The sequence below is a fragment of the Chanos chanos genome, chromosome 1 (assembly GCF_902362185.1).
Source record: "Chanos chanos chromosome 1, fChaCha1.1, whole genome shotgun sequence".
Classification (NCBI taxonomy): Eukaryota; Metazoa; Chordata; class Actinopteri; order Gonorynchiformes; family Chanidae; genus Chanos; species Chanos chanos.
Window position 1 is genome coordinate 16111766 of NC_044495.1, and position 26945 is coordinate 16138710.

Below are 26945 nucleotides of genomic sequence, written 5' to 3' on the forward strand. Positions count from 1 at the left end.
ATGTGATTAGAGATGACTGCCAATATTTTTGCTATGCCATTAGTGAAATAAGATGGTAATTTCCTGGCAGGATGTATCGGGGCAGAAAATGATAAAAGGGATAGGGGTGTGAGAATGGCGTTGGCAGAAGGGGGTGGCGTCAGGGTTAATTGAGAGGTTAACAGGGGGTGATGTCTGCCAAAGGTCAGAGTTGGGCAGCACCCAGCGGGGAGAGGAAGCGTTGTGTCTGGTCCCTGCTGACCCTGAGAATGTTGGTGGCTGTGTTACTGTGGCGACGCACAGGCTACGTGAGTCTGCTTCTAATGGAGCACTCCAGGACACCAGGGGCTAAGCTTCTACTTAGATACGTATGACGAACACAAATGTGCCATAAGGTGCGAAGCACCTCTTATCAGAGCAATCTGCTCTGCACTCACACTGTACGGATGGTGTCCAAACACAGATGTGTAGCACCAAAGATGTAAAATACAAGCCCAAGGTCAAACAGCCATTAGAAGAGCTCTGAGAGCAACATTTGAGTGGGACTGTAACTACTCAGGCTTTGAAATAATAAGCACAATGACAGCAAAATACTTGGCCACATAGAAAATTGTGAAAACACATGAAAATAAAGAACTGACTTGACAGGGACGATTACTGACTGCTGGCAGCTTCTGCGTTAAAAAGAGCACAACACAGGTGGAAGAATTTTGGGTTCTTTTGTCAGAATTTATTTTGGAAAAAAAAAAGACAAAATTAGATTGTTCCATTTGACAACTTAGAATCAAAGTAACAACCTGAAATTTAGTAATACATGATAAAGACACTGAGAAGATGAACAGTATAAGGTAGTAGGTTTGAAAAAAAAAGTTGTGCACTGAATGTAAAATATATGACAGTTTGCAAAGGTAAAAAATATGTAATATGCTAAGCTCAGACAAGTATTCTTCACATTTTCTATTGAGAGATTTTCCTCTTGATTTAACTTGCAATCTTTCCAGCAGGGCATTTTAAACCAAATTAAGTAATGTAACAGAAATGAAATTGACGTTAAGGCAAATGTTTTCAATGTAAATTGTCTGTTCAAGTTATTTCAATGCATGCTAACCACAGCTTAGATGCAATTTAGGTAAAGGTTACTGATCTTTATCTTGGAGAGATTACAAAATAAGCACAATTACCAAGTCGTTTAAACAAAGTGTCCACCGTTCTCTCTGTATCTAAGAAAATCTCTGTCTGTAGTAGCACTACGTATCAGTCACTGATCCTGACTCTTACCCGTCATTATTTCATAGCTTCCCCTGACGGTCAGCAGTGTCACACTCCTGTGTCAGTTAGAAATCAAAAGTTTCAATGTCTCACTCATTACCATGTTACAGTTATCAATATGATCTGCTATAGTGTTATAATTTTCAATATGATTGGGTGTGCAGTTAACTTTGAGTTTAATTTGAACACAACAGCAGAGATGAATCTGTTTTAAAAAGACAAGTGACGTACCATTGGCATTCAACACAATATTACTCATGAACACAAAAGAATACACAGCTTCAGTAATGTATGAGAGAGATGTACAGTTTTACAAAGTTTTGGTCCAGGAAAGAGAGATTGCATGGGTTATATCCAGTAAACACCATTTAAACAAGGGACATAGGCACTTTGATAGTAGATCTTTGGCATAGGAGAAACCCTGACAGAAGCAAGAAAACTTGCACTCTTTTATCTAATAACAGGTTCCCAGTCTCTCATTTCAAACAGGCCTACAGATGACTCTGAGGTAAATGTTAAATAAAAAAATGACCAAAAATGACACTCAAATAAAAAAAATTTAAATAAAAGTAGATTTCCAATCTTTTAAAATCCTAAATGCAGTTTCTTAGAAGTCTAATGATGGTTTTGTGGACTTAAAATAGAGAAGGCTACAGTAGACAGTGCTTAAAAAAATAAAAATAAAATAAGAAATGCAGAGGAGCATATGCCTATTTCAATAACGGTCCAAAAACAAATCCCCATAAAACACCCACAGTGCCTTGACCTCTAACGCTGTGAATGAAGGAGTAATGTTTATGTGGAAACTACAGTGTCATTCAGTACAGACAAAAAGCAATCAAAGTCTTCTGAACTGGATTTCAATGTAACAGCTCTCTTTACTAATACACTAAAAATCATCCACTGTCTGAGTGTATCTATGAGTAGTATTTAAAAAGGTATGAGGTGAGAAATATACAGAAAAACAGCTTCTGTAATGGATGCAGACTCTTGGAATGATGAATATAAAAATGACAGTAATGGATCAATCATGATATTTCAAAGGAAAGCATTAAGCAGCATAATTGACAGCTGTAGCAACATACAACAACATAAAGTATTTTCATTTTTCTATACTATGGGGATAAACAATTATACTGTATCTATCTTAAGATGAAGTCCTTTTGGCTCCAGTTTGGCTCCTCTGGGAGGACCCAAGACAGACAGCTTTCAAATCAAGGGAGAAAAGTACACTGGTCCTGCTACCACAGACATACACACACATGCTCACGTACACACACAAACACACACACACGCACACACGCACCCACACACACACACACACTCACATACACACACACAAATACACACACACAGATACAGACAAACTCTCTATCGATGTGGTTACTGTCTGAGGCCCAGTTGTCACTCCCGTGTTGGTGCTCTTATGTAGGGAAGCAGATGCCACAGCACTCCATGCAGATCTCCAGGCAGTCGGACGACTCGCAGCACGCGTCCATGATGCCACAGTCCATGTCACACGGGCAGTTGCAGTCATCTCCCAGGTCATCTGCACAGCAGCAGCAGCAGCAGGCTTCAGAGGTGCACGTCCCACACGACGCCTGGGCTACCACCATGTTGCACAGCGTGAGAAACTCACAGAACAGACAGGCCAGGATGCAGTGGACACAGCAGTCTGCTCATACAACAAAAGGACAAACAACGAAAACGGCTCCATGAAAACTGCACTGAAAGGAAAAGAATCGAGATCAAAACGACCACGGAGAGTGTTTTGGCTTTGTGTGATTAGGAAGGAGCAATCATGGAAGTAAATTTTCTTTTTTTGCTGTTTTGTTTGCTTGTGTGAGTGTGTGTGTGTGTGTGTGTGTGTGTGTGTGTGTGTGTGCGTGTGCGTGTGTGTGCGTGTCTGTGCGCGTGCGTGCCAATGTGATGCTCACAAGACCGGATGGAAACATCACTATTTTTATTCGTCATCATTAATCACACTGTTGAATAGCAGTCTGACCAGAAATATATGTGCTTTTTTTCCCTTTTTGTGTGTGTGTGTGTGTGTGTGTGTAAGGCAAAGGGGCAGACTAAGGAGCAAGGCTAGAGAGAACAGTGAGGAATCAGGCAAACTCAGGAGGAATGAACTGCACTTTTGGGTTGATTAGTAGCTTAGTGAATAATAGGCTTATTATCATTCAAAAGCACAGGCTTGATCATGTGAGGCTGATTAGCAGCGTCCGAAAATTTTCCTCAGCAAATTACAACGCTAATGTTGCCGTTTCATTCATCCCTGATTAACATTTAACCTTCTCTAAGACCTCTTTCGTGGCTACTAAGCAAGGCCACAAATTACTGTTGTTTCGGTAGACATAGATTTGCAGATTTACTGCAACAACATTAGACTTTAAATTATAATTTTAATACCATTTCAGATAATTTTTAGAGAGTAATCAAACAGAATCTAAAATACGGAACAATCTCGTACAATCACGATAAGGAAAGGGCATAGAATTGTCTACACAGTAAGACAAGGATCACATGGCAGACATGAAGTGGGAGGAGAGTGTTGTAGCTGATTATGAACACCTATTATATCAAACTTACATTAACACATTCTCAGAGGTTAAACACTGACCCTTTACTGCAATGTCAGTTGGTCATTTCTGACTGGAAAGGGCCTGTTGATTTCACTGCACACAGTGGTGCATATTATATATTACAATTTTAAATAGTTCAAATAAAAGGCTAAATAAGCCAACAGACCATGCTAGAAAAGGGAATGGCGAGAGACGGCCAGTGAAGTACGCAGCAGAAAAAGCAAAAATGGTATTCCTGTATTGAGCTACTGGTGAAGCATGCATTTAAAAGCAGCATTCTCTTTCATCACATGCATAAACACATTTAAGCACATTATAGCAGCCCACAGTGAGAGTGACAGCGCATCTATCTTCCAACATCAAACCGAGAACTACGGCCCTGAGCCTCAGTATCAGCACAGAGAAACATTACAAACAGTGCATTTGCATGGCTTTCATCAGGGTATGGTGGGCTGTGGGACTGGACCCTCTCTGATTGGGCATGAAAGACAGCGAGAGACAGGGAGAAGCCAGGGCTTAAGACCACTGGACACTCATGTTTGTTTAATCAAAGCGTTTCTTTTTTTTCTTTTTTTTTTTCTTTTGCAGGTGGTCGAGCTGACCAGCAGCGTACCAATGCAGACCAGACTTCACGCGCGCAACTGTGTGTGTGCGTGAACTTAAAACAAGATACTGAAAGAGTCTGCCTACCCAAGGCTAAAATACTTCACTGAGCTAAGTTCTGCGAAGTAAAAGGATACATCTTTAAAAACTCTGACTGGTAGGCAAATGTGTAAAACTGAAAACCTAGCCAGTACAATTGAGATATCCAACACAGCTTTACTGTAAACTGAGCTGGGTGCAGCCAAACCTTGTGTGTAATGGTGTCAATGACACAATGAAACCATTTCAAAAATATTATTAAAAATATATAAAATATTACATAAAACATGGCCAACACTGTCAAGTTTAACTGAACTGTTTGGCTGAACTTTGCAGAACGATTTCTCACATTTTTACACGTATTTATCCGTGTGAATATCTTTCGGGATAATCTCTGGATATATAGAATTAAGGCGTACAGGACTTAATGCATTCCCTTGGATGTATAATTCATCAGTGCCGATTAGTCGGAACATTGAGGAATGAGGGGCTGGGCAGCGTACACAGGAGACACAGGCATGCTTATCTGCACCACAAAACTGACATCACCTCAACCAGAGCGTTCATGTTTAATGTCAGCCAACGGCAAGGATGCCTGCAATCTGAAGGCCCAAAAACAGGCCAAAAGCCTCAGAGGAAATCGTCTGAGACATCTGGAAAACTCCAAAGGCCAACATCAAACAGAGCATCAGCACGACATAAAACAAGCTTCAATAGGCTCAGACCAGTGAGCTGAGCCAAAAAAAAAACAACAAAAAAAAACATTCAAATGAACAGAGACTGGTGGGCCTGGTGGACAGTCAGGGAGAGAGAGAGAGAGAGAAAGTCAAGAAAGAAATGTATTTCCTCAACATGCTACACACAATACAATATACAGAGCTGCCAATTAAAAACAAGTGAGAGCAGAATGAACTTTAAGAGAGACGGGGTTCTGATACACTTGGGTTGCTGAGTGGATTATAATGTCTTTATAGAGCACTCGTCCAGCAACAGAAGCAGCATTCAAATGAATCCATACTCCTTAATTGAATATGTCTGAGGGATTTAAGCATGCACATGCTTACGAGAAAAACACAAGCACAAACACTCCAACACTCAAGGTCCTAACCCACCTACAGAACAAAAGATCTCTCAATTAGATCCCTTTCCAGAGGGGTTGCTGTTATCACAGCCATGTATTAGTGCCAAAGACGTGAGCCAAGAACACAAGCACCACAATCCCCTGAGCGGAGATCTTGTAAGGCTTTATTCTTCTCTTTGGATGGTTGTTTAGGGGCTAATTTCACAGGCAAACAGATTATGGTAATCCATGTAAACATTAAAATACAACAGCTTGCTGTTTTCCGGTGGGAAATAACTACTTGAGAGCGAGCATATTGATTCAGAACACAATTCTACAAATAAGTGACACAAAAGCAGTAATGAGGCAGACTTATTGAACTGCAGTTTTTCTCCTTCTCGCCAATTAAGACGTGGAAAATATGACGCCTTTAAAGACATACTGCGCCGGTTAATCAGTGGGGAGAAAAACGATACCTTCAGTTACACATACCTCATATCAATTTCTCACCCCATCCTCCTCTTTCTGTTATGGTGATAACGCCGACACAAAATGCCATTTTCATTTATTTATTTTTAAACATATTAACAATCAAAGAGAAAGACCTCTAAGTTTTCTATACGGGTTGAAATGAACTTTGCAGTGTGATACCTTCAGGGGTTTTAAATTTTTTGTTTTGTTTTTTTCTTCATACTGTTTTTGTTCTCAAAACACAAGACGCCATGGACTCACAATGTGTTTTGAGGGAGAAAAACAACAGTAAAGCACACTGTTTGGAGTGCACGCCACTCCACACCTGAAGTGTTAATGTGTGTTCTCCGGGCTGAGCAGTGAGGAGGGTAAAGGTAGAAGACAGATGGATGGATAGATGAGACAGGTAAACGGGCAGTGGGTGAGAAAGAGCTGTGTGGGTGCTGGTGGTCTAGGTGTTGGACTCAGACCCAGGGAGAGGCCAGTCTAATGAAAGAACTCTACAGGGTGGCACTGTGAGCCCATGTAGAGGTGGGGCTGACATATGGCAACCCCCCCCCCCAGCCTTCCCCGTGCCACACTACCTTGTTAAAAGGTCACACCTTGGTGACCATTACTAATGTGCCGCGGACCGACTTCATTATTCCGCTGGCCTCATCACAAAACCTGACAATGTGCCGTCGTCTCCCCGGCTTTTAAAAGACTCCTGATTTTTTTCTCCATTTCTTTTTTCTTCTACTTCATTTTTCTTAAAGAAGATGTAACCACAGAGACAAAGTAATCAATTTGAGATGATCACTGTAATGTTTTTGCTATTAAGTTTTTTTCATAATAAAATGCCCAAAAATGTTTGAAGAATGTTTTGGTTCAGTTTAAAGGCATCATTCAGCACCATTCAATGAACAGGCGAAAGCAAATAAAAGCAAGCAGGTGCGGTGAATATTTGTTTTCCTTTTTGAATTAGACTTTTTGCGTGTGTGTACATAAAAAATTACAGGAAAAAGAGACCTATTCTGTGTGCATGAGTGAGGTTTACATGGCAGTTTTTGTGAGTTCATTTATGAGCATGTGTCCATAAACTCCATAAATGTTTGTGTGTGTGTGTGTGTGTTGCCTATACACCTACTCACCCTCAGGAGAGGAGCCAGGTTTGTGTGATCCTGTTGAGCTGCCTTTGCTCCTGCGGCTGCTATCGCTGTTGACAGACAGGCTAGAGCGGAGCTTCCTCTGCATCTTATGCGACACGGGCGACGGCTGTTTCTTGGGCTCTGTGGTGGGGTGTGTGACCGCGTGCTGCGGCTGTGCGCCATGGCCGTTACTGAGGGAGGCGGGGAGACCGTTTTGGATCCTGGCGGGATCTCTCTCTCCGGGCAGCAGTGCCCAGGTGCTTGGCTGGGGCAGAGGCTGAGGTTGAGCTGGAAGGAAAACGTTCTTTTAGAACAAGTCACATGTGCACACGCACCCTTCATTCACTACAGCGAAGACAGATTAACTTTGTATTATATCAGCTTAAAAGAAACACTGAACTTATCCTGTAATGTTTACTGTGTCCCAGAAAAAGTATCTGCTCCACCTCATCAACTCGGCTTCACGCAAACTCCATAAAGACGCCCCAACACAACAAAGGAGAGACAGACAATCTGTGTTTGTGGGTTACCCTTTTTACTACGATTATCAGATCAGAGGGTTCCCCTCCCTTCCCTCTGTCTCCCCCTAACACTGAGTATGAGCTGGATGTGAGGTGAGACAGAGAGAGAGAGAGAGCTGGTGTGTGTTCCTCCTGTCTCTCTCTCCACTCAAAGCCAAGGGGCTGCCTGAGTCTTTAAGCACTTACAGTCTTCATGCGTGTGACAGGCATGAGGAGTGTGCATCGCAGGTCTATCTGATGAGACGAGAGCGCTGGCATTTTCCACAGGAAGAGCTAGTGTGCGTGTTCAGCTCTACTGGGAGCTCCGTATTACCCTCCATCTGCATCAGAGAGGCAGTGCTCTGACTTATCCTTTTGCCTTTGAATTATTCATCTTCTTTTTTTTTTTTGCCTGTCTATGTTCCCAGGTTTCGCTCCTCTTTTTCTCTTTTCTTCTTCTCTCTCTCTTCTCATTTTTTCTATGAGCTCTGCATTTTGCTAGGTGTACAGTAAGGTACAGGAGCTCGGGCGACAGAAATCACAGGCCAACTTTTAGTGACAGCTCTAGAAAAGCGTTGATTTGCAAAAAAACACCTGAACTTCTCAGAGAAGACGGGAACTGTCAATGTACTTTTCTTCCCCCCCCTCCCCCCCTTTTTTTCAGTCTGTGCGCCAACAAGTACAATTACTGTTAACAAGATGGGAAAATCCGGCCCATCATTTTTTAACAACACTTCACCGAGGGAGACCGATGACAGGAATGTAAATGGAAATTAAAAACAGGCAACACTGGCCTGGCCTCATCAGCCAATGGACCATCTCCAGCTTAGCTGTCTTCAGTATGTATACAGACTAATACAACTAACACAACCAATACAACTTGTGTGAAACAGACACAAATAAAAATAGTTTATTTGTGTAACAAACTGGTTAGCTGAGTTTTGCTGTCATCCCAAGAAACTGGACAAACTAACAACACATTACAATGAGGATTTAGATGAGAAAATACAACACTCACTCTCACAAGGTATATACTGTTAAGTGTGTAGAGTGAAAAACAACATAATCTAACATTAATTCCTTCACTAACAGTCATTGCTAAATGTTTTGTGCCCTGTACTTGATTCAAAATAATTTAGCATCAACATCTTTATCATTTAAATAATGGGATGAATAAAACTTAAAAATGACTAGATCACTGGAAGAAACATACATCACAACCAGCTGCTGAGCAAGTAATCTCTCTGCTCTTTCCCTTTCTTTTTTACTCTCTCTCTCTCTCTCTCTCTCCCTCTCTTTTTTTTCACAAAGAGGTCAGAAAATCATCCAAACGCAACCAGGCCAGCATGTCTGGCAGCGTAATTACCTTTCCTTTTGAGAAAGTCAAGCTTTCAATTTACTAAGTATAAATAGTTATTAGAAAACCGCCGTATAAACTCAAAGCACATAAGCAGTGGTTCATGTTTCCGATGCACTGGAAAGTCTTAGGAGCAGTTCAAGTGCAAGTCTGTGAAGCGATTCAGCCGAGGAACAGGTTACACGCAGTCTGAAATGGCTCAACACGCCAAGCTCTTCGCTACGGAACACCAGACAAGTTACAGCAAAGCTACCTGCTGTTTGTCAGACATATCTTGGGTTTATGACACGTACACAATAACACACAAAACAACAGGGCCTATCCAAACCTACAGACAAATCCCACTGATATGAAATATGAAAGAAATGCCTACAGCTTAAAAGTATTACGGGCGATTAAAATTAAACAGATGTGGCTAACCACAAAAAAAGAAAAAAAGAAAAGAAAAACAAGTATTGTGGAACTGGTGGATATATACTCCTTGACAGGTTGTATTAAAAAACCATGTTATGGTGAAAGGGGGTGGAGAGAGGAAAGAAAAAAAACCCATCTCAAATTGGACTTCTAACCACTCTGTTTTGAACACATCAACAACTGTTGAGAGTGTACATCTGTAGTGGAATAAAACACGGTATCTCTCTGCACAGACTGTCAAACACATCACACTGGAAGTGGGGGTGAGTGCTTCTTGACTGCCTAAGCAGCCTCCCAATTTGGTCCCTACTCTCTGACAGGCTGAAATACCCTGGGAGCGTTTTTAAAAGGCCAGTGTTTGATAGATTCATGAAGAACACACAAATATAATTGCCATTTGTCACTGTGCCTTCAGCGGATATCCCACACAGGGACCGGTACGGCGGAGCGTCTGCAGAGACCGCGCCTCTGTCGCACTGCTCTCTATGTAAAGCTGTGAATAAACATCTTCGCTTCTTCGTACAGAAAATAGCTCTCAGAAGGAAAGAGTTCACAATTGCACCCCAAAGACATGGAGGCAGAACATCACAGACCTCCCAAGAATGAATAGGAATGAACACGAAGAGAACGGAGCAGCATAAACAAGGGAAATTTGGGCAGGCACATGGGGACGTGTGAGAGAGAGAGAGAGAGGTGGCACAGGGGCAGTCTGAAATGCTCATTTGCGCCGTTCTCTGTGGCGTGTCAGAGGTACAGAGGGAGCCGTTATGGGCAACGTAATAGTGAGGAAAAAAAAAAAAAAAAAAACTAGGTCCCTGCATTTCTGTAGCTTTTGAATATTTTATCCTGTGTGAGAAGCTATTTGCAGAGGCCCATTAGAATGCCTATCAAAGCCATCATATAGTAATTCACTTGTCAGCACACGTCATACAGATAAACACACCTATCCAAGGCACTCTGTAATCTGCTAATAGCTAACAATCATTACGCAAGCGCCGGGGAATTTGACAGAGAAAAGACACGATTTGACAAATTTAAAAATAAATAAATAAATAAATAAAAATAATAAAACACTGTGCCTGAATACGCAATTTGCCTAAATCAAATGAAATACTGGATTTTTTCTAACCAAAAAGAATGTAACATTTCGTTGTTTGTAATTTAGCAAAGCAGATTAAAGACGTAATGCACAGGATCTGTTCTCTGTGCCGTGATTTGTTTATCTCTGTGCTTCATAACATAAATACCATTTAAGACTTTTTGGGGGCCCAGCAGTCAGAATAAAATGTTAATTTATCAATGCACAGTAACCTCTAACAAGAGAGCTCTCATCAGCTCTACACAGCCGCAGGGCTTTTTTTCTCCTCCTCACAAACAACCCTGGATTGCTGGTGTCTTTTCAATCCAAAGGAATATATCGCTTTTTATTAGAAATCATTATACGTATCTCCATGTCTATATTTATAGTAACAAAACCATGGGAATTATATGGAAGGTAAAATGTACAATGAATATTATTAAAAAGGCCACAGACTGAAAATTTCCTTCAGCACATTAAAGCTCGTTTATTATTTGACCTTCTGACTCTCTGACAAGGACTTCCTTGAGCAACACGGAAGAGGACAGGTTGTAGCTTTTGATGAAAGCCTATAAATTTTATAATTGTCACGTATTGTCCTTCTGACTAGTGCACAAAGTGTAACATCTGTTTCATCTGCTCTGTAGACTTTTTTGAATTCATCAACCAATAAGGAAAGTAGAGCAAGGACATGATTCCACTCTGTGCTATTTTACATACCAAAAATGTACCCGTCTAATTCTCAACTGACTGTCCATATCTGACAGCAATGGCAATAACTAAGCAAGGGAATATAATTATGAGGGTAGAGTTCATCTGTAATATCACCACCGCACTGCATTTTTACTTTTGCATTTGCCATTACTTTTCTGCATCCTGAACTTTAGCGCCTGTTGATGGGGGTAAACTGTCAGAATGACTGACAGATTAGACCTGTTTTATCCATATTAAAGCCTTTCTTCAATTCTCATGGCACTCTGAAATACCTCATTTCTGCAAAACATTCACAAGTTATGTTACTTCTGTTTTTGCGAGAAAATGAGCAGGCACTGAGGTATTGCTTCAGTGTTTTTGTTTGAGGGTTGCCACACTTTAACTCTTAATGACAATAATTTTGATTTTGCTCTTAAAATGTAACCTGCTGCCAAGATCAGATTCTTGAGAAGGGCATTTTGTACCCAAAGGCGCTGGCATTCACTCCCTCCCACAGCCTCCTTTCTATCTAGCAAAGAAATGGAAAGCAATGAGTGTTGCATTTACTAATTTCAAATTTTGTAATTTGGCTGATTGAGTGGAAAAAAATAACCCCTTCTGACCTTGTTCTGGATAATTATATTTTATAGTGGAGAAGAGAACTTGAAAGACAAGGGTAGGGTTCTGATGACTAGAACCTTTCACCACCTCCCGAGAGACGAGGGCCGTCATCAATTATCCTTCGATTTCAAAACACTACATTTTCCATGATTAACATGTCTGACTACTATCCAAGTCATTAAAACATCCAATAAGATACCATTTTCTTCAAATGAACTGGAGTGAGGAAAATCACTTGTTATATGCAGGAGCGAGGTTCCAAGTCACTGATGTCTCTTTGGTGTTGTGTGTGGTTTGTGTAGCGCTGACCTAAGTGTGAGTAATGTAGCAAAACACTTTAGAGCACCGGTCAAAGTTCACCATCCTGTATTCAGAGGTTTGTTCACCATTTTTTCAACCTGATTAACAATGCTTTCCCATAAAATTCATTCTGGACCGCTCATTCTGGTTTTCTCCCATGCTGGTGAAATGGAGAAACGCAATAAATGCATAAAGTCTTCACAAGTACGCTTATAAAATGCACATCTTGCACAGATTTAGACTTTTTACAAAGCTACCACATTTTCTCCAAAGATCAATTATGACGTGACTCAGTCCAGGCCTGGGGGAACAGCCAGACTGCGTGCTCTCAGTGCACCACACCCACCCTCTCTCCTGATGACTCCAAACAAAAACCCAGCGCTACAGACGTGAAAGGAGGAATGGAGAAGTGGGGGAGGGTTTGTATTTTCGGTTTCAGTTACATCGATGACTCACAGATTCCACCAATCTCACAATCGCATACACCATCGAAATTTCACAGGAAAAACAGCTGCTAGAAAACTCCAGTGGCCAGATTCATCTGCCCGTAACCAAGTTAGACACCCGTAACACTTGCGTGGTCCACAGATGAGAGGGAGAAATAAGTAAAAAATCCTCACTCCTTGGACCCCACCTGGCTGGTGTAAACACAGAGAAAAAAACTATTTCACCCCCCAATCCACTGGAGTTCGGACAGTTCATAAAAATATCACTAGACATGGTTCCTTTATTTGCTCTCCATCAATCTCAGCACTAACAAGAGCTAATGGGACAGCTCTGGGTGAGTGGTCCTGGGCTGCAGTGTGCCAATCAGGATCTTAAGCTGTGGAATCAGCCAGGGGGACAGAGGTGCTCGTCTGTCTTCGAGTGGCTTTTTACCGGGCGACGGCCGTATCGATTTTAGCTCTGGCTGAGGGAGAGGCGTCTGCATTGGGGGCAGAATGGAGCCAGTTCTCTGGTCCCTTGTCACCCTCCAGTGATCAGAGAACTAAGGGAATGACCTACCAGAGAGGCGGTGAACCTGCAAACACGTTGGACCAGCAGGGGCAACATCGCCAGAGATCTCAGTAATAGAAAAGGGCTTTAACCTTAATGTTGGAGCCAAAACCCTGTTAGAGGCCTAGTAATCCCCTCAGCTCCGCTCTCATTTGAAGTGTTTCTCTTTCTCTCTCTCCCCCTCACTCCTCTCTCTTTCTCTCTCTCTCTACGTCCATCTCTCTCTCTCTCTCTCTCTCTCTCTCAAAGGCACCACCCTGTGTTGCATAGGATTTGGGATACACAAGGCAGAAGCTACACTGGGGCATTGCTGTGGAGGCAATGTCTCTTTTTTTGAAGAGCTGTGAAAAAAAGATCACAAACTTGACACCTGTTTGCCATAAATTCCACATATGACAGCTTTGGGCTTCAAAGACACACAGATGTGACTGTGTCATTCTGAAATACACAACTATTTTGGCAGGCTCTAAACTCCACTGTAGCCTAATTCAAACTCCTTTCTGTGCTATTGATATGCTGTCATTCAATAACAACTAAAGCAAAATCTTTAACAAAATTGTAAAAACACATAAAATAATCATGTGAAATTACATGTACATAGACATTTTTTAGCTCTTCTCTGAGGTGATGTAACTCTAAAATGCTGAAAATCAGTTGAGCTATGAATAGGCTGCCATACTTGTGAGAATGTTAATTGGGATGCTTGAAAATTTCCATATGAAATGTATCTACACCAAGACAATGAAGAAATAATTATAACAGAGGTAGAATTACAATGGCCATTTTAATCAACCTCTGTGCTAGCATTTCACCCTATTTATACAGTTTTTGATTCTATGACCCACTGCTAAGTAATCACTTGAAAATTATTCCTCTGCTTTAATGGGCACTTGCATTGGAGGCACATGATTTGAACTGAGACAGAAGACTAAAGATTAAAATGAAAAATTAGCCTCTTGCACAACAACAATCAAGTTATTCTTTTGACAGACAAAAGAACAAAAACAAAGCTCTATGGAAATGCTAAGCAACAATAAAGGTTCATTTAAGTAAAGTGATGTGTTGAAGGCTGCATTTAAAAGCTTTTTTTGCTAATATTGTTCCCAATAATTTCATATTAATATCAATTTTGAGCAATTAACTGGGTGAGTGGGCTCTGTCTTTATATCACCAATTGATAATCACATGATAATCTTCCATTAAACAAATACTAATCTGCCAGGGAAGGGCCCACCTAACCAGCTCTGACAGGTCTATTTTGATCAGATGAAGTGATCCAGAAGGTCAGGCGGGTATGGGTGGAAAAAATGATATAGGTGAAAAAAAATGATATAGGAGACCACTGTTTAGTATCTGAACAAATCAGAGAACAGAACAGTGCTTAAAATTTGAAGTTATTTTGATAAAGCTCTTGTTAAGGTGAAGGCATTAGAGGCCCTTTGAAAAAACAAATGACAAAACAAAGAGGTAAAACTGAAGAGGAGTGTAGCGTGGGAGCAAATATGATAAAGACAAAGGTAGTTCTCAGAGGCTCTCAGAGACCTGCACTGCATACTTGTATAGCCAATTATAAGATTATATATGTATCCACACATTCCTATAAAACAGACCTATCAAATAAAAGTGAAGTGAACTATGCCACGTCTTACTACAGACAAATACAAACAGAGTACTCATCGCTACAGAGGGGGCAGTGGTGAAAAAGTGAGTCATTTCCACACACAGGCTAAGGATCGGGTGCAGTAGGAAATTAGAATGGAAATAGGATAAACGGCTATAAAGAGGGCCGTCGAGTGATTTCCCATCGATTTCCTGTTCCACTGGAAGGCACGAGGGTTTTAATTATCACATTGTAGGATCTGATTGGTGGACCTCCCACACCAATCATGTGCTACCCAGCACTCCAGCACCCTCTCTCTACCTTACACGCAATGCCGGACCGAGCTCAAGCCCTTTCTATCATCATCAATTTTCCAGATAACCCCTCTTACTTTTTTACAACCTCTCACATATACTGCGGTCCATCAATACAGACATTTGGTTCCTATCGTTATTTAAAGAGTCTCAAAAGTGGCTCAATAGCTTTCCCAATGGAGTCTTCCCTACCATCTTTAATGCAGCAATAGGATAATCTGTGCTGGAAAGAAGAAAAATCACTTCTCTCACAAGATCATCTTGACAAACGGCCTGCCAACACATACCTGAAAACAATGAAATTCGCGGATGAGGGATGCGTTTGAGATTACGATTTGAGATTCAGAATCTAAATTCATTTGCTTAGGCTTTAGAAATAAATAAGTAAAATAAGAACTCAACAGCATACTGTTAGTCGACAGAGTTAGAAAAAAGAGCACACTGGAAAAGTTAACAACCTAGAAACAAAGCGCTGTTGTGCAGGAGACAAACAATCTAACAACAGCTATGTGTATGGAAGCAATCAGCTGCTCTTAGCATTACTAGACACCACAAACTCCTCACAGGGAAAAGTGGTGTTTAACTTCAGCTCACGCTCAATCAGAAAATTGTGCATATTATCCATTATATTGTCCTTTTCAGTACAGCAGCAAAAAAGTCTTCACTGCAATGCTTGCTGATATTGTGTGGGGACACTGAAGCCTTTGTATGAGGTTGGTTACAAACAGCGAAAATTAATCTTCAAGAAAATTGTGACCAAGGTGTCATGTTTGGCAATATTGCTAAGAGAAAGAGAGCGAGTAAAAGAAAGAAGCAGTTTAGCAGCACACTTTTAATGGAAGCCTTTTTTGCACAGAGCACAAGATTTCCTTACAATGAAACCATGGGAAGAGGGTGTGTCTGCTATTTTCCCCTCAGAAAACAAATGGTGAGAATTTTCCAATCACCGCTATTGTTTCTCTAATTGTTTCCCATCAACATACTGCCAACAAAGAGAAATCTTTTCCATTTATGGATTTGGATTTTGACACAGCTTGGAGTACAACAAAATTTCAACAGTTCAGCAATCTGCTAGAGCTTAACACAAATCCACCATGCAGGATGAGGATCTTGTTCAGTGATCTTACACAAAACTACAATCTGAGATGTACACAAAACCAGTAGAGCTTAGCAATAATACTGCCACGAATCTCTTCTGCTCCAGGTAGGAAGGTTTCCATTTCAGCAAGCTGCTGCTGTCAGCTATGATTCTCAAGTCAGGACATCCAGGGCCAAACCACAACGGGATATCCTCTCTCACAGAGAACTCTGGACTAAGACACTGACAAAAACAAACTACACAGAAAAATGTCAACTATTATCCAGCTTAATTAAAGAATGAGCAGAAGGCTTGGACTCAGTCTAGTTCTATACAGGTCAGTTGAGTAAGTCTGTGGCCTATGAAAAACATCAGGTAATGTAGTGCATATATCAGTATAGTAATACAGTTTGTGGCTTGACATTAAAGCAACTCTCTCAGATGTTAACAGCTTATTTTCAATATATGTATGAATTAAACTCAAGTCTCGGGGATGAGATTTTATTGCTAATGGGGAGGAAAATCTGCTTTGAAGTGAAAAGATTTTGCATAGTTCAAAAGCCCTATTTTCACCATAACCAGAGCAAACTGCATCAAGATTAAAACCTATTTCAAGCTGTTCTTTTTTAAGAATTTTTGCAAGTCTGTGATGGAAAAACTATACAATTTCAAGTCCCCGGTAGCATAGGAATTGTGAAAACTGCTGACAAAGTTTGGTATCAACACTAATAGTGTGACGTTTGATGGTGATCACAAAATTGTCTGATTTTCATAAAAAAAAAAAAAACACGACAGGCACACATTAGCCTACCACTAACCTATTCTTGCTTGGAGTATTTTATGAGGTTATGGAAAACATGTATGAATATGACTGATAAATCTACTAACAACAGAAAAATCACTGGAAACGTAATGCTAACATGACATGAAACCAGTTTTATCACTTATCTATACAGCCATAATCATCAAGATAAATTTGTTCAACCCCACAAGCAAATCAGTTCATCTCTACAACCTCCAATGAAAAACAAGTATTCTTTTTTGCACAAGACATGGCCTAAAAATAAGAGTCCAAAGGCCTGAGTTCATATTTGTGCTATCAATGTATTTTCTTGCAGATGAGCAAGATGCATGGTGATCTAACATTCCAGTAAAACAAAAAGAATTTCAAAGCCTAATAGTGCAGTCAATAGTTCATCATATCAAATGCTTATTTATAACATCAACTCCATCTGTTCCTTTCACAAACGAGGAAAACTGTGCATGAGATCCAGAAAAACCTGCTCTCACCAGAATGGCATCTCAGTTGTGAGGTGCAGCTGAAACTAAAGCCAGCTAAGATAGGTGTTAAAGTAAAATATTTATAGCTGTCTTTTACTCATATGTTTGTCAACACTTACTTCTTATGAGGTCACCATGGTTACAGCATTCCCCAGTTACATGATCTTGCCCATCAGGTGCAGGTTCTCTAGGAGATTGAGTTGTGGGAGTTTCTGATGTATTGGGTGATTCACTGTTCTCATTGTTACACGAGTCTGTAAAGTAAACAAAGAATAAATAAGTAAAAAGATGTAATGAAATAAAGAAAGAAAATAATAAAAAACACAAACTCACAATAATTTCAGAAGGTCACAGCCTTTTCTCAGTTTTCTCTCTTTAAGTAAAAAGGCCCTCAATTACTTACAGTCTTGCCTTTGCACTCCAGCTACCTCAGCTGAGGTGAATGAAGTAAGCAAATACTTCTACCATCACACATTAAGCTAATTACTCATTTTTTCACAATACAAGTTACATTAGTATCAACAAGCCATATGACACCTTTGAAAGAGAGTGCTATTCACTTGACTCTACTAGCAACTACAGAGCATGTGAACATCTGGGCCCACGGCCTGGCAGGAGCAGACAGGGGCTCTGGCCGATTCACCTGACCAAACAACACTGCCAGCTCTGCTCCAACGGAACATGAGTCCCCAAGCATCTATGTATCTATAAACACCAAGTTGATTTCACTTCTGAGTGAATACAGCAGAACACAGCAGTCACACTGTATTTAAATAAGTAATGCCAATGTAAAAACACATTCATATACAGACATAACGGAATCGGGTTCTGAAAGGATCAAACACAAAGGTCCAGTCTTCCAAAACCAGAACTTCCATTCCAAATCAGGTACAGAAAATGCTGCTTTAATGCGCTAAGACAGATTCCTTTGGTGAGTTGTTTCACAACAGAGTGGGTGGATCATGTAATGCTCAGGCCAGATCTCTGGATCTCATTTTCTCTCTCCTGCTCCCGGCTGTGCTATACCTGCCAAGACAGCATTCATCTAAATTGGAAAAAGTATGTAGGTAAAGCCAACCTGATAGCAGTACAAAAGGACAGGGTAACCTTTAAGTATTCAGGAAAAAAAAAAAAAGAAATTGAGAGAAATTCACTTTTTAGCGAATAAACAAAAAGACTGAGACAATACATAAACAATGTATACTTTGAGCTCACTAACTGGAAATTAACCCCAAGATTAATGATCTGCTTTTCTCTGCATCTGGTTTGGAATTCTTTCCGCAAAACCAAAAGCAATAGGGTTTTTTTTTTTTGGTTGTTTGTTTGTTTGTTTCCCTTCTGCTGCTGCTGAGGGTACATTTGAGTTCCACTTTGGCTTCAGTGCCTGAATCTGTTGCTCAGTCCATGTGGGAAATGAAGAATGACTCAGCAGCCATACAACAGCAAATGTCTTCTGTTCTGGCAACACCAGAGTGTTTGTTTCCATAGCATCATTCTCCTTGCATTGCTTGTTCTGTTAGATGAAAGGCTAAGATTGATATAGTAGTATAGGTTTAAATACAAAGATGCATCTAGTTCCCCCATGGCCTGAGGCTGACAGATGGAAGCCTTTATTCTCATTGTGACTCCTTCAAATCGATGCACACTTACACTGCAGGCAGCTTGTGATGCATCACAGTGTTTAGTGATTACAGTTTGAAATAAATTGGTCTATTCTCTGAGCGTGCACAGTCTCCGAAAGAGGGAAAATCCTGCCTTAACTGTGAGGCTTTGAAAGTCCTGGGAAAATCCATTTGCCACCCGTTGCTAAGATTGCTTACTTTGTCCTACTTTGCTATTTTTGACAGTGCTGCAGTGTGTTTGGTATAAATAGGATGGTTAGCCTTTCAGTGCCTGCTTAAAAAATTGGGGCCAAACTTATATTACACATGATGATCTTAAATGTGAGCACAGAGTTAATTAAGAACTATAATTGGCACTGGTTCCTGTTAACAGTCACCCAGACAATTCCATAGTCTTTATAGAGAAATAATGAAAACATTATCATGCCTTTTGGGAAATGCATAAACTTTAGAAAATTTGTTAACATTTGTTATACAACCTTACTGCTTTTTGCTAGTTTGCGTAATTCAGAAATATGTTTTTGTATTAGTTTGTTTATCCGACATCTTAAGACCCTCATCCCCTCCCTGATTTGGATGAATTCACATAAACATGCACAGCGTAGTCAATACTGACCTAAAATGTTTACGGAATTCACTACAATGAAAAAAACGCCTTCTTACCTTGAGTGTTAGACAAAAGAAGGCTTGTCTCTTGTTGGAGTTCTTGCTCTGGCCCTACGGGCCCCTCCGGAGGTAAGATTGTCTCCGCGGACATGAGACAGTCCTCTGTTTGAGATACTGTACACACCCGAAAAAGGCCTTCTGTCAGATCAGCAGTCAGCCCTGACAAAAGAGCATAAACTATACACACTGGGCAGCAGTAATAAAGTATCAGCCAAAAGAATATTCGGCACGCTACTCCAGTACTGAGAAGAAAAGTGACGTCAGCTAGCAAAATGTCGTTAAAAGTTTCTGGAAAGTTTTCCCTCCGTTACGAAACTTAAAATGTAGTGTTATCAAGTATGACTATCCACTGTGCCACAAATCAAAACTAAGTAAACACCACAAACATCCCCTTATGTCAAATATTTGACGGGTTGTTATCAAAACATGCAATGTGTTAAGAAGTACCTTTCAAACATGTCACCTCCTCAGCTTCAAGTCTGAGTTACTCCCATCCTATTTTCTCAGAGGAAACGCCGTCCCTTTCGAAACTCCGAAATAATTCTTGTACCGTGGCTTTAAATTTGTATCCAAATTAGATTCTACCGTTTCGAATCTTCTGTTTGATAGATATTGTAAGGAGTTACACTGAAGCTGTTCTCTCAGTCCTGTAACCGTTTAACTGGCTCGCTCGCTAAAAAGAAAAAAAGAAGTACAAGTGAAACATTTTTCATCATATCCGGATTCCGCAAGGCACTCTCTATGCTTCACTCGTTGCCAGCTGCGGAGATGCAGCTTTGCAAATGCGCGGGAGAAATTCGGCTGAAAGACTGAACAGTGATTTAATGTTGAAAACGGAACGGGCGTGCTCTTAATCAAAGTTCGTGTTGAATATGACTTTTATTAATTCTTCTTACTGCCATAAAGATACACAGAGGGTGCAAGTCTAACTCTGTTTAAGAAAAAAATCTGAATCTGTTCACTGATTCATAATTTCTGGATGAAAAGAGTGTGATCTTGTCACTTAATGTAGCAATCTTAACCTTTGTTTAGAATGAAATTAATATTGTTATAGTCTATGCAGTGCTTTAGTGTCATCTAAGTCGTCCAGAATCCTGTGCACTCTGACTAAAACTATTAATGAAATTATTTCAGTTTATATTTTACATTCTTATCATTCAAAACTCAAAGTCTGTATCTATAGATGCAAAAGTAACTCTAAACTGAATTGGTCTATACAGCATTGGGAGCAGACTTGCAGGGGATGAAGTCGGTGAATGTGGAAGTAGGTGATTGATGTGAAATATGCCCCCCTCATTGACTGGGTGAACTCCATTTTCTGTTCCTAATGCAGAAATCACTCTGGGTCTCTAGCATAATGATTTACGATGAATCTGTGTCAATGTTGAACTCACAAACCCCACATAATCCATCTTGCAGATAGCCTCCTTGCACAGGAGAAACAGCATTCCCAGTTTATAAGTGTTGAATCTATTACTCACTGATAGGTAATCACATGCTGCCCTGTGCCCCTTAGACTGTAATTACTCGCAGACTCCTTACAAAAGGCAGAAGTCAGCAACTGAAGAGCTGATTCAAGCCCTGTGGTTTTTATAGTTATCTACCGTAAACTTACACAAAGTAACCCAATATGACTGTACACAGAGCTGGACAACTTACAGACTTAAAAGTCAAATGGCCTCAAAGCTTCTGATTTATTTCAGCCTTCTGACAAGTTCTTTTGTACTTTGATTCTAGTATCCCTACCTGAAGAGCATCTTTATCCATAACACCCAAATGTCTTAAGGAACCACTGAGAACCTCTGTTTTTTTATGAATGTCTGCTTGCCCTGTTCTTGAACTGAACAGCGTCAATATCTAAGATTTGCATCTCATTAAGCTGAGTTTGAACAAGAAGACTGGATACGATTAAATGATTTGGTATGTGTTCCACAGTGACACCAGTGACAAACATTATCCCGTGTGAAGTCGTATGCATATACAGACGGATAAAGAGGTTTCAAGCCCACTGCGCACAGCTCAGCCTGTCAGGTCATGTCAGTGTTGTGACAGCAGTTTGTGTGTATTGAAGTCTCGTCTCAGAAGACACAAAAATGTCTCTATTGGCCTCATCTGTTTGTTTGGCAGCATGCCTGAAAGTGCCAAAGCATCCTGGGTAATCCTCCTCCACAAAGTCCCTCTGTACAGTTGGGTTCACAGTGCATACATGCAGTAAAACTATCTGTCACCACGGCGACACTGCTGATGAAAAACTACCTACCATGATTAGGTAAATATTTAAATAATCACACAGAGTGTACCAGCAGCGAGTGAGTGGAGCAAAGGTGACACAGTCACTGTATGAATAGAAAAGAGCTTTGTTTGTTATTCCTTGAAAAGTTTACTGTTTCTTCAGCATGCTTTGATTGTGACACCCACCTTGAAGTACCTTTTTTTTCTTTTAACACAACAATTACAACAAGAATAGATAAATGAAGAGAAAATGGGAAGAGCCATAATCACATCATTGGTAAGGTGACCCCAGGGAGTTGACACCAGTTTTGTTTTGTTTTTTTGTTTTTTGTTTTTTTGTTGCTGTTTTTTTTTTTTTTTTTTAGCAAGCTTGACTCAAGGCACTCTCTTTGAAGTTGGCTGCTTCTTTTGCTCCTTGACTGGGTTTAAAGAATGAAAAACTGAAAGCACTCTATTGTGAGAGTTACTCATGGAGGAGAGAAAATTGAACCAGGTGTGAGTGAGAGAGAGAGAGAGGGAGAGAATGGGAGAAGGGTGGTGGGGAAATCCTGCGGTAGTGTAGAGCCCACAAAGAGCCATAAGAAAGCTCATGTGGTGTCCTCCTACCTGTTCCATGTGTTCAGAGCATTTGGTTTTTGTTATGGAATTAGAATTTCACACTAAGCATGTGGAGGAAACGCAGAGGAACAGGAAACGTGTAATTAGCCCTAATGAGCGTATTCTTCTGTGCTGTGATTGGAATAAAAACAGCAAAACTTAGGGTTTTTTTCTGTCTCTCTCTCATCTTAACTTTAATGGCCAGCAAGAGAAAGGGGTCACTTTGAACCCCCGTCACTGCCACAATGCACACCGGCGACTGATCAAATCTTCAAAGCTGTCTCACACAAGTCTCAGCTGAATGAAAGAAATTTAATAAGTCCAGCTTTGAAGAGGCCCTCCACTCCCAAGCCAACCATGAAACTGCATGAACCCTGACGACCAAGAAGATTAATAGCATTATGGTTATTTTTACACACTCCTTTTCTTCTTTCCATCTCTGATCAACAACTTGGCCTCTTTATTGGTTATGTGGTCAGGAGAGACTTCATTTCTGAGCCTAGTGTTGTTGTTTGTATGGATCAAATATGGCACAAAGAAATAGACTCGTTAAAACAACTACCATTATCATTAGAATGTGAAACTGGCACGACTGATTAGTCATTACAAAACAAAAACAACTATATAGCTACAAACTATATAGCTTCCCTCAGTGCAAAAAAAGAACACACACACACACACACACTTCTGGAGTCAACTTTGGAATGACTGAAATATGCAGTTATAATCAGTAGCAAATGTCTGAACTCACTTGTCCAGAGTTCATAAATATGTATTTCTAAAACCAAAGGAATGTTTTCTGCTCTGGCAATAGGAGTTGATAGCACACTAATAACACACTTAAAAGGGCACATTTATAGTCTGCTGCTGTGAACTATTAAGGAATGTGTGTGTATGCGTGTGCATGTAGACCATTTGAGAGTTTCAGAAATGGTAAGAGGGAAACAGGTTTTTTTAAAAAAGGAATGATACAGTATAGTGTGTGACCCATATGTTGTCCATTCCACTACAGCCAAAAATACATGTCATATTATCCACGGCCATCCTGCAAGTATGGAGCCTTTGAGGCTCACGAGGCTTTACACACACACACACACACACACACACACACACACACGTACACACACACATACACAAACTCACAAAGAGAGAGTGAGAGAAAGAGAGAGGGAGATCCCTGGAAAAACAGTATATGGATCTCAAAACAGCTCCAGTTTCACTATCTCTTTGCCATTTCATACACATGTTAACAGAAGACAGCACAGAATCTGCTGCATATGACAATTTATTTCACATATACTCCCAGACTGAGCATGAAAAGTCTGAAAGTGAGTTTGACAAATAATCTAACTGACTGAAGGCAATTCATTTAATCCTGATCCCTTTGTGCTTATAGTCAGCCCTAAACATTATAGCTGGATTTCTTTTCCTGACAGATTATGCATGGCAGTGATATTGGATGGAATATACATATTGTATTTCACATTATTATTTCTATTTCTGAGACTCACATACGCACAAAACACTTGTCTTCACCTCATTCCAACTTTTTCATGATGTGAATATACAGTTGTATGCAACAAAATCCATTCAGAACTCACACTATGTTTGTCTTCATTAAAGAGCAGGTGATCAACTGTAAGTGTAACGTTTACAGATACTGGGACAGACAATATCAGTCTAAATGTGCAGCAGTAGCTGGTGGCAGTGGCTCAGTAGAGGCAGAAAGTGCTATGGGTTTATTTTGGGCAGATGTGATGCCCTATATTCTCACTGTCCTGCTTTAAGTCACCACATACAGAGTTCACACAAACCCCTGAGTCTTGTTACTATACACTCTGAGGGAGCCATGGATCAACTGACATGCACACAATTATACATACACACACACACACACACATATATATATGTGTGTGTGTGTGTGTGTGTGTGTGTGTGTGTGTTTCTTTCTTTCTTTCTTTCTTTTTTTCTTTCTTTATTTATTTATACACACACACACGCGCGCGCGCGCGCACACACACACACATATACATGCGCAGTATACATGTAGGCAAATGCGCACACACACACATATTTACACACACACACACAAACAACAAAAGAACAGTTATTATGCATTTGTCTAATATTACAGGAGAGACTGTTAACATTTCCTCCCATTCTGATTAATTCACTGCCATAATTCTGTCTCTAAGTCTGAGATTAGGCTTCAGCATAGGTTATAATTAAATAGCAAGAATCTAGAAGTAAAGGACTATTCCATTTTTTGACCAAAAAAAAAAATCTGTTTTAATTTACCTCACGTGGAGTGGAGCTCTGGTCACCTGCAGAGAGCCAATCCAGGCTGCGTTGCTAAGCGTATAAAGCTGAGCTTGGCCTAAGCGCACAGCTCAAAATCAACCTCATTCAGTTTATGGAAGAGCAGTCAAATATTTATCCAGTTGATGAGGCAAACTGGGTGTGCTGTACTGACAATAATTAAAGTCAGGCACAGACAAAAGGTGAGAGCTGGTCTGGTTTCCAAATGGTATGTGTTCTGTCTGAGGGAAAGGTTCTGGCTTTGTGGCACAGTCACTCCTCTCTGAAAGGCGCTAAACAAGCCCGGTATGAAATGTGATAAATACAGCGTGTGAACACTGACATTTCTCTCAAGTGTTTGTTTCCTGAGGGTTAAATCTTAATGTGAGCTGATTAAGGCATTTAAAACACAGTTAGAACGAGTGTTTACTAAACTCCCACTGACTCACACCAACACCTCTTAACAGAACAGGTTTGAAAAAACTCCTGCCATTTCTGGGCAAAACTTTATGACGTCTCTCATCTCAATTTGTCATTCCCTCTTATTCTTCATCATGAAGCCTTTCATCCAGATAGTGTGATAAGTAAAAATCAGACTACTGAGTTTCTTGGGGAAACATAATAAGTTTTAGAGCTGCTGTGTTTTGATCTGCCATAATTCACAGTTAACTAGAAATCACCTGCTGACTGATGACTTGACTTGTCTAATCTGAGCTTTACAAGTTTGACTCATCCTATAAAAATAAGACAGAGAACACCGTGAGAGCTGAGAGTATTTCTACCTGCATGGCGGATCTCATTCGAATTTACGGACTGTCTAATAGAGATTTTCAAGTATTTTTACATGAGGAATTGAATTTGACATTGATTGTGTTTTTACCTGTGCAGGTAAGTTAAGATGGGGCCTGTGGAGTGTTTTAACCTGTATGTGCAGGAATTGAAGCTTCTCTTTTATCTGACTAGGTGTGTTGAGAGGGTGCGTGTAAGAGTGGAAGAGAGAACTGAGGTTGTTCAGAGCAGAGGAGACCCTGCTGAGAGGACTTGCTCTGTCTGACACAGAATCACAGTCTCAGGTGCATGTCTGCCACTCAGCTCCCTCTGAGAACAAAAAGAGGAGCACAGTTGAAAATCAATAGTCTCTCTCTCTCTCTCTCTCTCTCTCTCTCTCTCTCTCTCTCTCTCTCCCTCTCTCTCTCTCTCTCTCTCTCTCTCTCCCTCTCTCTCTCTCTCTCTCTCCCTCTCTCTCTCTCTCTCTCTCCCTCTCTCTCTCCCTCTCTCTCTCTCTCTCTCTCCCTCTCTCTCTCTCTCTCTCTCTCTCTCTCCCTCTCTCTCTCTCTCTCTCTCTCTCTCTCTCCCTCTCTCTCATACTGTGCAGTCTGTGCTCCTCTGCTCCCTTATGCAGTAATAAGACTGAGTAAGGAAGGAATGTAAGCATCGTTATAAAAGCCTTCTCCACCCTCCACTGGGTGTGCGTGACCTCTCGCAAACACATGAAATAATAGTTCTATGTACGTGCCATAGGTAATGATATATTTTGGTTTCATATTTTTTTCCTCCATACAGTTAAACATGCTTTTCTAAATGTCACATCTAAGCCGGGGACTAGTAGCATTAACGTAGCGTGTAGGGAGACGTGTTTGGAGACCAGTCAGCACTGGCGAGAGAGAGGATTTCACAAATCTCAGATCAAAGTTGTCTAATTATGTAAATCATGAATTCTCCAAATGTCAGCATTAGGAATGAGGATTAGGATTTGCCAAGGTAAATGATAACTCACCAATCACACAGACAAATCAATACAAACTGTATCTAACAAAAACAAACTTGTCATTATGATTTACAGAGAACTGGGTTGGTATCAAATGGACTGTGAGATATATGTTTACGTCTTTGAGATTCATTTGAGACTAAACTAAATATTGTTTGAGGTTTTATCACCATGAATGAAGTTTTATCAGGTTGTGTGTGTGTGTGTGTCATTGAATAGGAAGGTTAAACAGAAATTTAATCTATGTGACAAGCTTATCAGAGGTCAGATAAGCTGAAAGGAAATATTCTTGATGACCAAACCAACATCACAAATTAAAAAGCTACACTTAGATTTCAGGGTGTTTTCACACAGACAGCAGCTTCTGTCTGGCATATGAGAGTTTGTGCATGTGTTC

At 40.4% G+C, this 26945-nt stretch overlaps 1 protein-coding gene across 1 annotated transcript; it reads right to left on the minus strand.

Annotated features, from left to right (window-relative positions):
* Nucleotides 1–2672: 2672 nt before the first annotated feature.
* mdfic (MyoD family inhibitor domain containing) lies at nucleotides 2673–20175 on the minus strand. The gene is made up of 5 exons (XM_030788375.1): nucleotides 20101–20175; nucleotides 19651–19812; nucleotides 17485–17619; nucleotides 7137–7421; nucleotides 2673–2923 (listed from the first exon to the last, which is right to left on the minus strand). Exons 2-5 carry the CDS (start codon nucleotides 19742–19744, stop codon nucleotides 2673–2675), a joined length of 765 nt encoding a protein of 254 aa, XP_030644235.1. The 5' UTR covers nucleotides 19745–19812; nucleotides 20101–20175.
* Nucleotides 20176–26945: the final 6770 nt, after the last annotated feature.

Excerpts from the sequence above, each read along its gene's own strand:
- mdfic (XM_030788375.1), bottom strand. The coding sequence starts at position 19,744 with ATGTCCGCGGAGACAATCTTACCTCCGGAGGGGCCCGTAGGGCCAGAG. Across the intron at positions 7,422-17,484 it reads CCATGGTGACCTCATAAGAA|CTCAACCTCAGCCTCTGCCC; the intron begins GTAAGTGTTGAC and ends TTTTCCTTCCAG. Across the intron at positions 2,924-7,136 it reads ACCTGGCTCCTCTCCTGAGG|ACTGCTGTGTCCACTGCATC; the intron begins GTGAGTAGGTGT and ends TTGTATGAGCAG.